This window comes from Scyliorhinus canicula, chromosome 9 (genome assembly GCF_902713615.1).
Source record: "Scyliorhinus canicula chromosome 9, sScyCan1.1, whole genome shotgun sequence".
Lineage (NCBI taxonomy): Eukaryota > Metazoa > Chordata > Chondrichthyes > Carcharhiniformes > Scyliorhinidae > Scyliorhinus > Scyliorhinus canicula.
Window position 1 is genome coordinate 100,882,561 of NC_052154.1, and position 15,770 is coordinate 100,898,330.

The window sequence follows — 15,770 nt, forward strand, 5'->3', positions numbered from 1 at the left end:
AGTTTAAGTAGGAGTGTGTTGTGGACAATGGTTCTTTCAGAGGTTCTGAAGTTTTTGGGGGTGGAGACGGTCACATGCAGTACCTTATGGACAGAGACCAAAAGCAGACTGCTAGATTTGGCAAAAAGATTGCAGTTAAAATTACCTGACAAAATGCGAAAAGATGAGGTAATTATGGTGGTGGCTTAGCATTTAAAGTTGCCTGAAATACAATTTGACTCATTGGAAATGGCAAAAATTCAGTTACAAATTAAACAAATGGAACATGAGGAAGAATTAAAGCAGCTTCAATACGAAAGAGAGGAAAAAGAAAGAGACAGAGAGAGGAAAAAGAAAAGGGGGGAGAAGAAAGGAGGAAAGAAAGAATAGCCCTGGAAGAACAAACAGAAAGAGAAAGGGAGATACAGATCAGGGAGAAAGATAGAGAGAGTTTGAATTTCACAAAATGGCCATGAAACATGACAGTTAGTTAAGGGAAACGTACAGTTGGATGATAGTGATGAGGATCGTGAGAAAGAGCGTCAAAGTCGAAAGCTTGGTGGGGATCTATTTAAATATGGCCAAGCATTGCCAGGGTTTGATGAGAAGGAGGCAGAGCCTTTTTCATTTCATTTGAGAAGGTAGCTAAACAAATGAAATGGCCACAGGACATGTGGGTATTACTGATTCAAACAAAGCTGGTAGGTAGGGCGAGTGAAGTGTTTGCATCACTACCGGAGGAGGTATCTGGGACGTATGACGAGGTGATAAAATCCATCTCAGGTGCATATGAACTAGTGCCTGAAGCCTACAGACAAAGTTTTAGAAATTTAAGGAAAGAATTTGGTCAAACATAAATGGAGTTTGAAAGGCTCAAACAGAGTAATTTTGATAGGTGGATAAGGGCTTTGAAAATAGACCAAACGTATGAAGCTCTCAGAGAAATTAGACTTCTGGAGGAGTTGAAAAATTTAATTCCTGATGTAGTGAGAACTCATGTGGAAGAGCAGAGGGTTAAAACTGCGAGATTAGCAGCAGAAATGGCAAATGATTATGTATTAGTTCATAAATCAAAGCTTGGTTTCCAACATCAGTTTCAGCCTGTGAGGGATAGAAACAGGGGACATGAGAAATACTTAAGCGGTGAGATATAATAAGGAGAGTGTACCTCAGATTAAAAAGGAAATCCAGGATGATGAAAAAGAAATGGAAAGTTTCAAATGTTTTCACTGTAATACACTAGGCCATATAAAGTCACTGTGTTGGTGGTTGAAGAAAAGCATTGGGAAGGCTGATGTGGTAAAACAGGTTAAGACAGTGGGGTTTGTTAAAGTGGTAAAGGAAAGCCAAAGTGAAGCGAAGGAGGTGGAAAAGATGGTACAGCCTGATCAAGAGGTGATTGATAAGAAGGTGCCACATCTCTTTAAAGAATGTACTAATGTGGGTAAAGTTTACTCATGTGTATCAGAAGGAGCAGGTAAAGAAGCCACAATTTTAAGAGATATGGGAGCTAGTCAATATTTAATGGTAAGAGATGAGGAGTTATATAGTTTTGGAATAATATTGCCAGAAAATATGGTAATATGTGGAATTCAGGGTGAGAGGAGTAGTGTTCCATTATATAAGGTAAGTTTGGAAAGTCCAGTAAAGAGTGGTGAAGTGGTAGTAGGAGTAATAGAGAAAATATCTTGTCCAGGAATACAGTTGATCTTGTGTAATGATATAGCTGGATTGCAGGTGGGAGTGATGCATACTGTTGTTGATAAGCCAGTGGAAAATCAAACAACTTGAAGTGTTGAAGGACGAATATCCTGGGATTTTTCCGGATTGTGTAGTAACAAGGTTGCAAAGTCACAAGTTAAGAGGAATCAAAGAGTGAACATGACATTGAAGTGCAATTATCAGAAACAATTTTTGATCAGATGGTTGAAAAAGAACAAGAACAGGTGGAGGATGAGGCGGATATTTTTAGTTCAGGAAAATTGGTAGAGTTACAACAGAAGGATATAGAAATAAACCGGATGTATCAGAAAGCATATACGGAAGAGGAATCTGAGTGTATACCGGAGTGTTATTACTGTAAAAGTGATGTTTTCATGAGAAAATTGAGACATTTACATATGCAGGTGGATGAAAAGTGGGCCGAAGTTCATCAAGTAGTATTGCCGGTAGGTTATAAAAAGGTGTTTCGAGTTGCACATGTGATACCAGTGGGAGGTCATTTGGGAATAAGGAAAACTCAAGCTAAAATACAAAAACATTTTTATTGGCCTGAACGACATAAAGATGTAGTTACATTTTGTCAATCATGTCACTCATGTCAAGTGGTAGGGAAACCTCAAGCAGTAATAAAACCAGCACCCTTAATTCCCATTCCTTTTGCAAGGGTCCTAATTGATTGCGTAGGGCCGCTTCTTAAAACGAAAAGTGGGAATCAAAATCTTTTGACTATAATGGATGTGTCTACTTGGTTTCCAGAGGCCATTCCAGTACTTAATATTACAGCTAAAAAGATTGTGGAGGAGTTTCTTCAATTCTTTACTAGATATGGATTACCCACAGAAATACATTTGGATCAAGGATCAAATTTTACCTCAAGGTTATTCAAAGAAGTTATGGATAGTTTAGGAATAAAACAATTTAAATCAACTGCGTACCATCCAGAATCGCAGGGAGCGTTTGAAAGGTAGTGTCAGACATTGAAGACAATGTTGAGGGCTTATTGTCAAGATTATCCAGCGGATTGGGATAAAGGAATTCCATTAGTACTGTTTGTAATTTGGGATGCACCTAATGAGTCAAACAAATTTGTGGTCATGAGGTAAGAGGACGACTTAAATTGATTAAGAAAAAAATGGCGAGTGAGAAATCGGGAAATTACATTATTGGATTACATGTCAAATATTAGAGAATGATTAAATAGAGCAGGTGAATTGGCCAGACAACATTCAAAAGTTGCACAACATGTGATGAAACGGGTAGCAGACAAAACATCCAAAGTTCGAGGTTTTGCCTGTGGAGATAAAGATTTAGTATAATTACCAGTGGTCGGTGAACCTTTAAAAGCAAGGTTTTGTGGGCAAGGTTTTGTGGACCATATCAGATTGAAAGGAAATAAAGTGAGGTGAATTACGTGGTAAAAACACGCTCCATTGTCAGGAGGGGGGAGGGGGGACTCAGGAGAGCTGGTGACCGCTTGTAGGGTGCTCCGGGTTGCCCTCTAGCGCTTCCTCCACCTGGTCAGTGCCGGTAAGGCTCTGGGGGTCATCTTGCGATGGAGAAGCAGCTGGAGTGAGAGCCAGAGGCCCATACACCTTCTGGCTCTGCCGACCATGGTGGTTCCTCATTGTCCGCACCATGGTGTCGACAACCTCAGCGATGCCCCTCTGTAAACGGGCTATGCTTTGCAGTGCCTCGCCAATGTCTACCTACGTCTGGGACACGGTCCACAGCGACTGGGATATGCACTGGAGCACCTTCACAATGCCCAACTGAGACTGGGACATGTTCTGCAGCACCTCGGCAAGGCCCACCTGCGTCTGGGATGCCGACCTCAGCTACTGGGGCATGCAATGGAGGGCCTTGACAATGCCCATCTGAGACTGGGACATGCTCCGCAGCACTTTGGTAAGGTCAACATGGATCAGGGATACTTCCCCCAGTGACTGGGACATGCAGCTGAGGCGCTCAACCATGGCCGTCACTACTGAACAACATCTTGAACACCACTACTCATGGTACTGACTTCGTAATTTGAGCTCCAGGCTTTCCCCAGCAGTGTTGGCCTCAGTACGATGCATTGCCGGTGCTATCTCCTGTGCCCATAATCTTTGGGACTCTTCTAATCGGCTATGGACCCTCTGAATCTCACGGCCAGCTGGGTCCTGGGGCCCCATAGACTTCTGGATGTTCAGCAACTGCATGGTGCTCACCAGATTGTGCCCCAGAAGCCTGTCCACTACCTTCGCCCACCAAGATAGGTATCTCTGCGCTAGTGGAGGATGGGGATGACAGCTGTGACGCCTCATTGGTGGCATCCTCAGAGCTTCCCTCCGAGGTGTTCTCTTGGAAGGCACGGGGTGGGGCACCCTGAATGGGCCGGCACCATTGAATCGAGTTCCTGTGGCAGAATGGACAGGTGGTCAATGGGCGGGCTGAATCACCATCCTGGCATGAACTCCCATGTGGCAGGTCATCCTGGTGGGGGCCAATGGATCCCTACCTCTCTGGCTCAGGCCAATCTCGACATCGGTGACCGCTCTGTCATCAGTCACCCCCGCGACCTCCAGGGCCCATTCCTCGTAGGGGATGAGAATTCTGATGTCCGACACCCTTTCCCGTCTGTAATGGGTCAACCTGTCCTGTGAGCCGCAAGATTCATGCATCGCAGGGGCACAATCTTGTGCTGCAGTGTGGGGGGAAGAGTGCGGTGCCAACCACTGGGTCATCGAGGTGCAGATGGGGCTGGTGCCAGAGGCCGATGCCAACTCACCCGTGCAGCCTGGTGGATGTCTGTGAGCTTCTTGCGGCACTGGCTGGCAATCCTCTTGGTGACACTCTTTTCAATGCCTTCCAGATGGCATTGGCTGACCTGTGGCTGACCCTCCGAGCCCTCGGGGAATAGGGTGTCCTGACACGACTCCACCATGTCCAAAAGCTGGGCCAGGTCGGTATCTCCGAATTGTGGGGCTGATCTGTGCGGTGGCATGGCTGCATGCTGTATAGGGTTTGCTCAGAGACATCAGTTTAAGAGCTGCTCCCCCTCATTAGCCGGACGTGGTCCAGGTGAAATCAGCTGGCGTGACAGCCATTTCCAAAATGAAGCCCATGAGGGATCACTACTGGCCCTAATTGCCGTTAAGGTATGATACCGAGCACGGTCTAACCGGGTCAACTTAGTGCTTTTCCCATCAGATCGCACCATAGGTGTTCCTGTCAGGTCACAATAGTGTGCAATCCTATGTAAAACTTGATATTTGAAGGTTATTTGTTGCCTGGTATCATTTTAATGGAGAATTCACTCTGTTGATCATGTAAGATCCTCAAATTAATCAATGTGTCAAGAAATTAGCAGTGTCTCGCAAGGGGTTTAGCGTACAGCTTTTACTTGACAATTATGTTTGAGTGAACAGGATGCCATGGTTACAAAAGTTTGATTCAACTTGAGGCAGTGACAGGAAGAGTATTAACTGGTGTCGAGAAGCAATCATGATTATTATTTTCCTGTGTGTAGCTGATGGAACTTAAGACTCAGCCAAGATTGGATACCAAACAAGATATAAAAGAGCACTGGAGACAAGGTTAACCAAGATAGACAATACAGATGTCATCAGTATGCATGTGCAAGCTGAGTCCACATCTGCAGATGTGGCAGCTTTTCGATAATAAGAACATAAGAACTGGGAGCAGGAGTAGGCCATCTGGCCCTTCGAGCATGCTCCGCCATTCAATGAGATCATGGCTGATCTTTTGTGGACTCAGCTCCACTTTCCCGCCCAAATACCATAACCCTTTATTCCTTTATTGTTCAAAAAACAATCTATCTTTATCTTGAAAACATTTAATGAAGGAGCCCCAACTGCTTCACTGGGCAAGGAATTCCATAGATTCACAACCCTTTGGGTGAAGAAGTTCCTCCTAAACTCAGTCCTAAAAATACTTCCCCTTATTTTGAAGCTGTGCCACCTAGTTCTGCTTTCACCCGCCAGTGGAAACAACCTGCAAACATCTATCCTATCTATTCCCTTCATAATTTTATAAGTTTCTATAAGAACCCCCGCCCCCCCCCCCCCCCCGGATCCTTCTAAATCCCAACGAGTACAGTTCCAGTCTACTCAACCTCTCCTCAAAATCCTCAACTCTGGGATTAACCAACTGAATCTCCTCCGCACACCCTTAACTGCCAGTACACCCTTCCTCAAGTAAGGAGACCAAAACTCAATATAATACTCCAGGTGTGGCCTCACTAACACCTTATACAGTTGCAGCATAACCTCCCTAGTCTTAAACTCCTTCCCTCCAGCAATGAAGGACAAAACTCCATTTGGCTTCTGAATCACCTATTGCACCTGTAAACCAACTTTTACGACTCATGCACGAGCACACCCAGGTCTCTCTGCACAGCAGCATGTTTTAATATTTTATCATTTAAATTGTAATCCCTTTTGCTGTTATTCCTACCAAAATGGATAACCTCACATTTGTCAACATTGTATTCCATCTGCCATACCCTAGCCCATTCACTTAAACAATCCAAATCCCTCTGCAGACTTACAGTATCCTCTGCACCTCTTGCTTTACACTCATCTTAGTGTCGTCAGAAAACTTGGACACATTGCATTTGGTCTCCAATTCCAAATCATCTATGTAAATTGTGAACAATTGTGGACCCAACACTGATGCCTGAGGGACACCACTAGCTACTGATTGCCAGCCAGAGAAACACCCATTAATCCCCACTCTTTGCTTTCTGTGAATTAATCAATCCTCTTTCCATGCTACTACTTTACACTTAATGCCCTGCATCTTTATCTTATACAGCAACCTTTTGTGTGGCACCTTGTCAAAAGTTTTCTGAAAATCTAGATAGACCACATCCATCAGCACCCCATTGTCTACCGCAGTGATAATGTCCTCAAAACATTCCACTAAATTAGTTAGGCACGACCTGCCCTTTATGAACCCATGCTGCATTTGCCCAATGGGACAATTTCCATCCAGATGCCTCGCTATTTCTTCCTTGATGATAAATTCCAGCATCTTCCACACTACCGAAGTTAAGCTAACTAGCCTATAATTACCCGCTTTCTGCCTACCTCCTTTTTTAAACAGTGGTGTCACGTTTGCTAATTTCCAATCCACCGGGACCACCCCAGAGTCTAGTGAATTTTGGTAAATTATCACTAGTGCGTTTGCAATATCCCTAGCCATCTCTTTTAGTACTCTGGGATGCATTCCATCAGGGCCAGGAGACTTGTCTACCTTTAACCCCATTAGCTTTCCCATTACTACTTCCTTAGTGATAACAATCGTCTTAAGGGCCTCACCAGTCATAGCCTCATTTCCATCAGTCACTGGCATGTTATTTGTGTCTTCCACAGTGAAGACCGACCCAAAAAACCTGTTCAGTTCCTCAGCCATTTACTCATCTCCCATTATTGGACCTCCCTTCTCATACTCTAAACTAAAGGACCAATATTTACCTTAGCCACACTTTTTTGTTTTATATATTTGTAGAAACTTTTACTATCTGTTTTTATATTTTGAGCAAGTTTACTCTCATAATCTATCTTACTCTTCTTTATAGGTTTTTCAGTAGCTTTCTGTTGCCCCCTAAAGATTTCCCAATCCTCTAGTATTCCACTAATCCTTGCCACTTTGTATGCTTTTTCCTTCAATTTGATACTCTCCCTTATTTCCTTAGATATCCACGGTCGATGTTCCCTCTTTCTACCGTCCTTCCTTTTTGTTGGTATAATCTTTTGATGAGCACTGTGAAAAATCGCTTGGAAGATTCTCCACTGTTCCTCAACTGTTTCACTATAAAGTCTTTGCTCCCAGTCTATCTTAACTAACTCTTCTCTCATCCCATTGTAATCTCCTTTGTTTAAACACAAAACACTAGTGTTTGATTTTACCTTCTCACCCTCCATCCATCTGTATTTTAAATTCCTTCATATTGTGATCACTCCTTCCGAGAGGATCCCTAACTATGAGATCAGTAATCATTCCTGTCTCATTACACAGGACAAGATCGAGGACCACTTGTTCCCTCGTAGGTTCCATTACACACTGTTCCAGGAAACTATCGCGGATACAGTCTAGAAACTCTTTCTCAAGGCTGCCTTGTCCGACCTGGTTAAACTAATCGATATGTAGATTAAAATCCCCCATGATAACTGCTGTACCATTTCTACATGCATCAGTTATTTCTTCGTTTATTGCCCGCCTCATCGTAATGTTACTATTTGGTGGCCGATAGACTACTCCTATCAGTGAATTTTTTGCCTTACTATTCCGAATTTCCACCCAAATGGATTCAACCCTATCCTCCATAGCACCAAAATCATCCCTCACTACTGCCTGATGTCATCCTTAAACAACAGAGCTCCATCACCTCCCTTACCATCCACTCTATTCTTCCAAATTGTTTGATACCCTTGGATTTTTAACTCCCTGTTGTGATCATCCTTTAACCATGTTTCAGTAATGGCTACAAAATCATAGTCATTGATGATGATTTGCGCCATCAACTCATTTACCTTATTCCAAATATTACGAGCAAATATTAAGAGCCATGTGTTGGCTCTTATACCTCCGTTTTGAATCTTAATACCTCTCTCAGTAACCTCTCCTAAGTTATTTTTCCGAGAAGGAAGAAGAATGCCTTCCAGTCACATTAGGCATCAAACAAACTGGTGATAACAAAGTGATTTCATTTAGATATCACTCAGGAATACACAAAGTTTCAGCAGCAGTTAGTTTAGAAACAAGGGGCTGGATTCCCCGTTCCCCAGTAATGTTTCACAGCCGCATGCCATTCGCTGGCAGCAGGGCACTATCTTCCTAGCGCTTGCCAATGGGATTTCCCATTGAAACCACCCCACGCCAGTGCTGCCAATGGGAAAAGTAAATCCCAATGACCAGAGAATTATGGCCAAACTCCCCTGTTGATTCTCCACACCTTGAACTTGTGAATGACAGTTTTTGTCAGGTCCAGGTGCAAGCATCTAGGAGACTTCTCTCTGCACATCCAGTGACCAAAATAAAAGAGAATCGGTGCGAGGTACAACTAGAAATTAATGAGCAGTGCTTCCAGATAATTATAAAAAGTTGGAATATCTGCACCGTATGTTGATGTGATAGTTTTATTTTGGCCACAAAATAGGCACTTGGCCAGCATGCCAGTAAGGCAGCTCAAGACAAAAGGTACTTGGAAGTGCATGATAAAATAGGACTGAGTCAGCACGGCTTTGTCAAAGGGAGGTCATGTCTGACAATTCTGTTAGAGTTCTTTGAGGAATTTACAAGGAAGTTAGACAAAGGAAAACCAGTGGACATGATTTATTTAGATTTCCAGAAGACCTTTGACAAGTTGCCGCATAGGAGACTGTTAAATAAGTTAAGAGCCCATGGTGTTAAGGGTAAGATCCTGGCATGTAGAGAGGATCGGCTGACTGGCAGAAGGCAAAGAGTGGGGATGAAAGGGTCTTTTTCAGGATGGCAGCCGGTGACTAGTAGCGTGCCTCAGGGGTCTGTGCTGAGACCACAACTTTTCACAATATACATGAATGATCTGGAAAGAAGAAACTGAATGTACTGTTGCTAAGTTTGCAGATGATACAAAAATCTGTCGAGGGACAGGTAGTATTAAGGAAGCAGGGGGCCTGCAGAAGGATTTGGGCAGGCAAGGAGAGTCGGCAATGAAGTGACAGATGAAATACATTATGTGAGGTTATGCACTTTGGAAGGAGGAATTTAGGCATAGACTATTTTCTAAATGGAGAAATACTTCAGAAATCAGAAGGACAAAGAGACTTAGGAGTCCTTGTTCACGATTCTCTTCAGGTTAACATGCAGGTTTAGTCGGCAGTTCGTAAGGCAAATGCAACGTTAGCATTCATGTCGAGAGGGCTAGAATACAAGACCAGGGATGTACTTCTGAGGCTGTATAAGGCTCTGGTTGGACCCCATTTGGAGTACTGTGAGCAGTTTTGGGCCCCGTATCTAAGGAAGGATGTGCTGGCCTTGGAAAGGGTCCAGAGGAGGTTAACAAGAATAATCCCTGGAATGAAGAGCTTGTCGTATGAGGAACGGTTGAGGACTCTATGCCTGGACTTGTTAGAGTTTAGAAGGATCAGGGGGAGTCTTGTTGAAACTTGCAGAATAGTGTGAGGCCTGCATAGAGTGGATGTGGAGAGGATGTTTCCACTTGTCGGAAAAACGGGAAACAGAGGACACAATCACAGGCTAAAGGGACAATCCTTTAAAACCGAGATGAGGAGGAATTTCTTCTGCCAGAGGGTGGTGAATCTGTGGAACTTTTGCTGCAGAAGGCAGTGGAGGCTAAATCACTGAGTGTCTTTAAGACAGAGATAGATAGGTTCGTGATTAATAAGGGAATCAGGGGTTATGGGGAGAAGGCAGGAGAATGGGGATGAAAAAAATATCAGCCATGATTGAATGGCGGAGCAGACTTGATGGGCCGAGTGGCCTAATTCTGCTCCTATGTCTTATGGTCTTATGGTTCCGGTCACTGTGTTGTGCAGCAACCCTACCATGGAGAATCCACAAGTACAGGGATTTCACAGAAAACCTTCATCCATCAAATAAGGCAGGATGATGATTTTCCAGCATGTATAAAGTGGAAAACAAGAACATGAAAGTGATGAAGCTACCAGAGAAGGGAGAAAAACTCTATGTGCAGAATTGAATGGTAGACCAAAAGTCTGAGAAGAGACGATTATGAAGCACAAGATCCTAAAAGAAAACTACAAAACTTAATTTGTTTCGTAATTGGTACCGGCTGGTAATATCTGATAGAATTTGCAAATATGTTGTTCATGTTCTAAATGAAAGAAATGAATATTTATAAATTCAAATTTCACTTATAATAAAAACATAGAACATAGAACATAGAACGATACAGCGAGGTGCAATTTTATTACACATTATATAATTAACCAAATCATATAGCTTATTCAAATTGAGTTGCAAAGATTAAACACATTATCCTATATCTTACCATGTCAAGTGATGAAGTGATAATAAGTAAAGAATGAAGAATGAATTATATATTATATTGAGGAAACAGTCGACAGATTAATTATACTTACGACAAAAAGTGCTATTTCGCCAGTTGTTGACCGGGTGCTGTGCCCGAGAACATTGACGTGAATATTGGGATAAAGTACCACAAGCACAGCTTCTGTCTCCTTGCATTGCACATTGAAACAGATCCCACTGGCACTGCTTGATGTAATCTGCTCTACTTATTTGACAGAGTGGAGCCACCATGTTCAGAAATCCAGTGCAAAGAGCTTCCTAAAAAAAAATCACAGGAGAGTTATAATTGCTTTTACATAGTGCAGAATCATAAAGGAAAGAAAGTCAAAGCTAGCTTTGGAAAGTGTTCTCAAAACTAAGTATCACACATACTTACGGCCTGTTTTTCATAGCCTAGAATTATCGCTGTGCAGGCAACATATATCCCAACTGCAAGGACTCAAGGCTGGTCCATTTAGTGTTAACAAGCCTAGTCTGTGAACATTTATCTTCTAATAATAGTCGCTTAGGAGAATAGTACTTGAGTATTACTGAAAAAAGGAGATATGCTGAGGACATGCACGAACAGATTCAAAAACAGCTTCTATCTCGCTGTTACCAGACTCCTGAATGACCAGTCCTCTTATGGACTGACCTCCTATAATACTAGATTCCTGTATGCTTCACCCGATGTCAGTTCTATGTATTTACATTCTGTACCTATTATGTTTTTTCCTTTTATTTTATTTTCATGTACTAATGATCTGCTTCAGCTGCTCGCAGAAAAATAATTTTCACTTTACCTCGATACACATTACAATAAACAAATCCACAAAATATGGTATTGAAACTTTTCATCTTGCACTTACCAAGACAGACACAAGAATGCTAAATTTCAAAGAGAGCAAAAATTTATACTGCATGAGAAAAAGTTGCTTATTGGTTGGCAAGTCAACCCCGATTGGTTGAGATCTCAGCATGGGGAATGCACCAGGAAACTACTGTCCCACACACATTTGTCTAATTCAAAAAAGGCAAAGCATTGTTGCTTTTTTGAATTAGACAAAAGCATGGAGGAACAATAGTCTTCTGGTGCATTCACCATGGCAACACATGGGGCTGGATTCTTCAATTCTGCGGTTAAGTGCCGAAGCCGGTGTGGGAAAATCGGCGCCGAACCCTCACCGATTCTGGGACAAATGAGGATCTAGCAGTGGCGATGGGTAGAACTCCCGGCTCCAGTGCTAGAAACGGCCAGAGAATGGCCGTGTCCATGGCCGCACATGCGCATGGCAACGACATGCAGCGGTCGCGCCGTACAATATGGCGGTGGCCACCCGGGGACACGACCTGCCAGATAGTGCCCCCCTGGAACCCCCCTTGTCACCCCTGGACCACCCCCCACCAGTCTCCCCAGCCCTCGTCAAAGCCCCCCCCCCCAGTCAGCGGCACGGCTCCCCCCATCCCCCCCCCCCCCTCCCCCCACCGACTGTGGCAGCGCTGGACAGTCCGCAGCCGCCACGCGAGGTTCCCGAAAACTGAGAGTACACATGCCCCCCGCTGCTGGAAATTCAGTCCATCGGGGGCGAAGCATCAGGGAAGGGCCTTTAGATAACGTCCTGAGGCTGTCCCAATGGCGTGCGGCATACTCTCCAATGACGCCGTTTTGGAGGGACGGAGCATCTGAAAGCAGGCGTCACCCCCGAGTCGGCCGTGAAAAGGGATTCTCTGCCTGATTGTCAATTACAAAATCGGAGTCAGCAAGCAGAGAATCCCGCCCATGGACTGGAGTCGACGTGCCAACTTATCAGCACCATTTCTCATGCTGTATAAACTGTTGCTCCCTTAGAAACCTGGTATTCTTGCATCTGTCCCAATTTGTTCATGATCAGTGGGAGATGTTCAAAAAAATATTGGAAGCTACAGAGTCATAGACATGGAAAGTCAATCTGAAAAAGACACCATAGTCTCTGTGATGAAGTGAAAGCTACATGGACTGCACCTCTATGTTCTTATTGTTGTATATTGGAAAGGTAATGGAACATAAAGTCCCTGTTATCACTTGTTTCATGGATTGATAGCCGGAGAGGATGCTGGAGCCCAGAGCCATGCCAATAATAGTCTAAGCCTCCAGTGAAGACATGAAATTTCTTTGATGAATTATGAGCACAAAAATGAGCTTCCATCACCTCTCTAATTGAATAAATGTTCCCTTTCTTACTTGAAAGGTACATGAATTATGTGGTTCTAAATCTTACAAATCTAAATTCTGAATAGGTTTTTATGATAGTTTTGACATTTTTACTGAATCCTTCCATCAATTAAAAAAAAAATTATTTATTTGCAATTATACTGCTATTACCAAACATTTCATTTGCCTTTCCAACTGCAGATAAACACGTCAGAACTGTTTCAATGTTTGATCAACAACCTTTAGATAATTATTACCTGAGGAGTTATTGAAATATCATTTGAAAAAGTGCTAAACTCACATAGACTAGGTAACTTGCTGCCAAATATGATTGATGTTCAACTTTGCAATCTTCTGTAGGGTCATCTATTTGCCAATTTCTGGCAAACTGTCTTAAATCCATAATGTTACCTAAACAAAGAACATTTGAATTAGGTAGGATATTAATTCAAATAATATTGCAGAAGGTGCTTCAAAACCTATATTATTATTCAAACTGGTTCTCTTATTATTATAGACATAATCACTATGTATGTCCTTCAGCAGTAATTTTATTGTATCTCACCAATTCAGAGTTTTATTCAACAGGAAAGGTATTGAAAATTTCAACATAGGGACACCCAGCGGCACTCTCTTCCAACCTCAGCATAGTTAATTCATGGAGTCACTTCAAAATGATTAAAGCACCCTGCAAGATACAGATAGCCAGTGGAAGAGATCTTCAGCCAGAATCATACAATCTTGTTCAATTGTTCCACAGTACTACTTTGCACTCTTCCAGGACCATCTGCTGCTTAAAAATCTGACAGTCACTTATTGACATCCAGAAACAAGACATTCTTCTTCCACTAGAATAAAAACTAGAAAGTTTGGTATAAACACTGATCTTATTACTCCTAAAGGAAGCCCTAAATCACGGAATTGCTATGGTGCAGAAAGAGGCCATTTGGCCCTTCGTGTCTGCACTGGCTCTCCAAACGAGCATTATGGCTTGGTGCCATTCCCCTGCCTTTACCCTGTATCTCTGCATATTGTTTCTATTCAAGTAATCATCTAATGTAGTTTTGAATGCCTCAATTGAACCTTCCTCCACCTCACTTGAAGGCAGTGCATTCCAGACACAAACCTCTTCTTGACTGAAAAGGTTTTTTTCATATCATATTTGCATCTTTTGCTAAATCTGTGCCCACTCATTCGTGATCATTTTATGAGGGGGAACAGTTTCCCTCTATCTACTCTGTCCAACCCCATCATGATTTTGAACATCTCGATCAAATCTCTCCTCGGCCTACTTCTCCTCAAGGAGAACAGTTCCAAACTGTCCAATCTATCTTCATAAATGAGGTTTCTCATCCCTGGAACCATTCTTGTGAACCTCTTCTGCACTCTCTCCAATATGTTCACATTCTTCCCACAGACTAGCGCCCTGACTGTAAACGGAGATTAAAACACAGACACAAATCAATGTGTTATTAAAAAATTTTTGTTTTGATTTTCCATTGTGGCCAGAAAGTAAGGACTGAATTTTATTCTCTGACCCACAACCCTTAAAAAAACTCAGTGGGGGAAGGAGCGGTCTTCAATTGGCTGGCTAATCTCAGCCATTTAATATCAATTAGACCATTAATTGGCTTGAGGTTGCAGCAGGATGGTAATCTCACTTTAGAGAGCAGCCAGATATTCAAATGGTTGGTATTTCTCTTGGTCCTGCAGCAGTATAAAGAGAATGGCCACTGCTGTAACTGCAGGCAGTCGCAGAGGGAAGCAGCCTATGATGGAGCCAGTGTTGAAGTTAAATCTAAGGTCAGGATGTTAGACCTTGCTGAAAAGCGTGACTGGACAAGGGAGTGGGAGTGGAAAATGTGAGGAGAGAGGAAACCTTGTGGGAGGAAGACCTCCAATGGGTTGAGGGGCTGTAGAAATTCCTCAATGGTCCAACCTACCAGGTTTTATCTTGGTGGACATCAGCAACACCACAATGGTAATGTTTTAATGGCAGCAGGAGACCTTTAAACCACCGTTAATTGGTCACTTAAGGGCCTCAATTAGTCCATGGACGAGTGAGCCACACAACATCTCGAAAGGAAAACATTGCAGTAGGGATGGGGCAAACAGCTAAGTAGTGGAGACGACCCGACTGGTCTGGGATGGAATTTTAAGCCCCTAACTCCATGCAGCTCAGCCTGACATTATGCTCTCTGGAGATCATAAAATTCTAGCATTTGGATGCAAACAACCGTCCATGTCCGATCCCAATGGGAGCACGACATGGCTGGTCGATGCCGGGTGAAGCCTCCTGCGGGCTTCCCAAAAGCCACGATGCGTCGTGGGATCTGTGATCATAGAATTTACAGTGCAGAAGGAGGCCATTCAGCCCATCGAGTCTACACAGGCCCTTGGAAAGAGCACCTTACCCAAACCCACACCGCTATCCTATCGCTGTAACACAGTAACCCCACCCAACCCTTTTGGATACTAAGGGAAATTTAGCATGGCCAATACACCTAACCTGCACATCTTTGGATGGTGGGAGGAAACCGGAGCACCTGGAGGAAACCCACGCAGGCACGGGGAGAACGTGCAGACTCCGCACAGACAGTGACCCAAGCCGGGAATGGAACATGGGACCGTGGAGCTGTGAAGCAACTGTGCTAACCACTGTGCTGTTATGCTGCCAGTGATGATAAGTAAATTGTCATCTGCATTATCATCTGTCTGTAAATAATAATACATGTATAACTGTTGTAGTTCCAGCATCCAACGAGCAGCTGATGAGTGTATGCAGGCACACGACCTGGAGCCATCATGTGTTCGGGGGGAAGGTGTCAGTAACGAA

The 15,770-nt window shown here is 43.3% G+C and overlaps 1 protein-coding gene across 1 annotated transcript in view; it reads right to left on the bottom strand.

Annotated features, from left to right (window-relative positions):
- Positions 1–15,770, bottom strand: part of LOC119970922 (mucin-6-like) — a 415,844-nt gene that overhangs the window by 318,645 nt on the left and 81,429 nt on the right. The window contains exons 5-6 of the mRNA XM_038806032.1: positions 13,236–13,345; positions 10,815–11,022 (exon numbers count right to left, since the gene is read on the bottom strand). Coding sequence (XP_038661960.1) covers positions 10,815–11,022; positions 13,236–13,345 — 318 coding nt within the window. The remainder of the gene's footprint in view (positions 1–10,814; positions 11,023–13,235; positions 13,346–15,770) is intronic.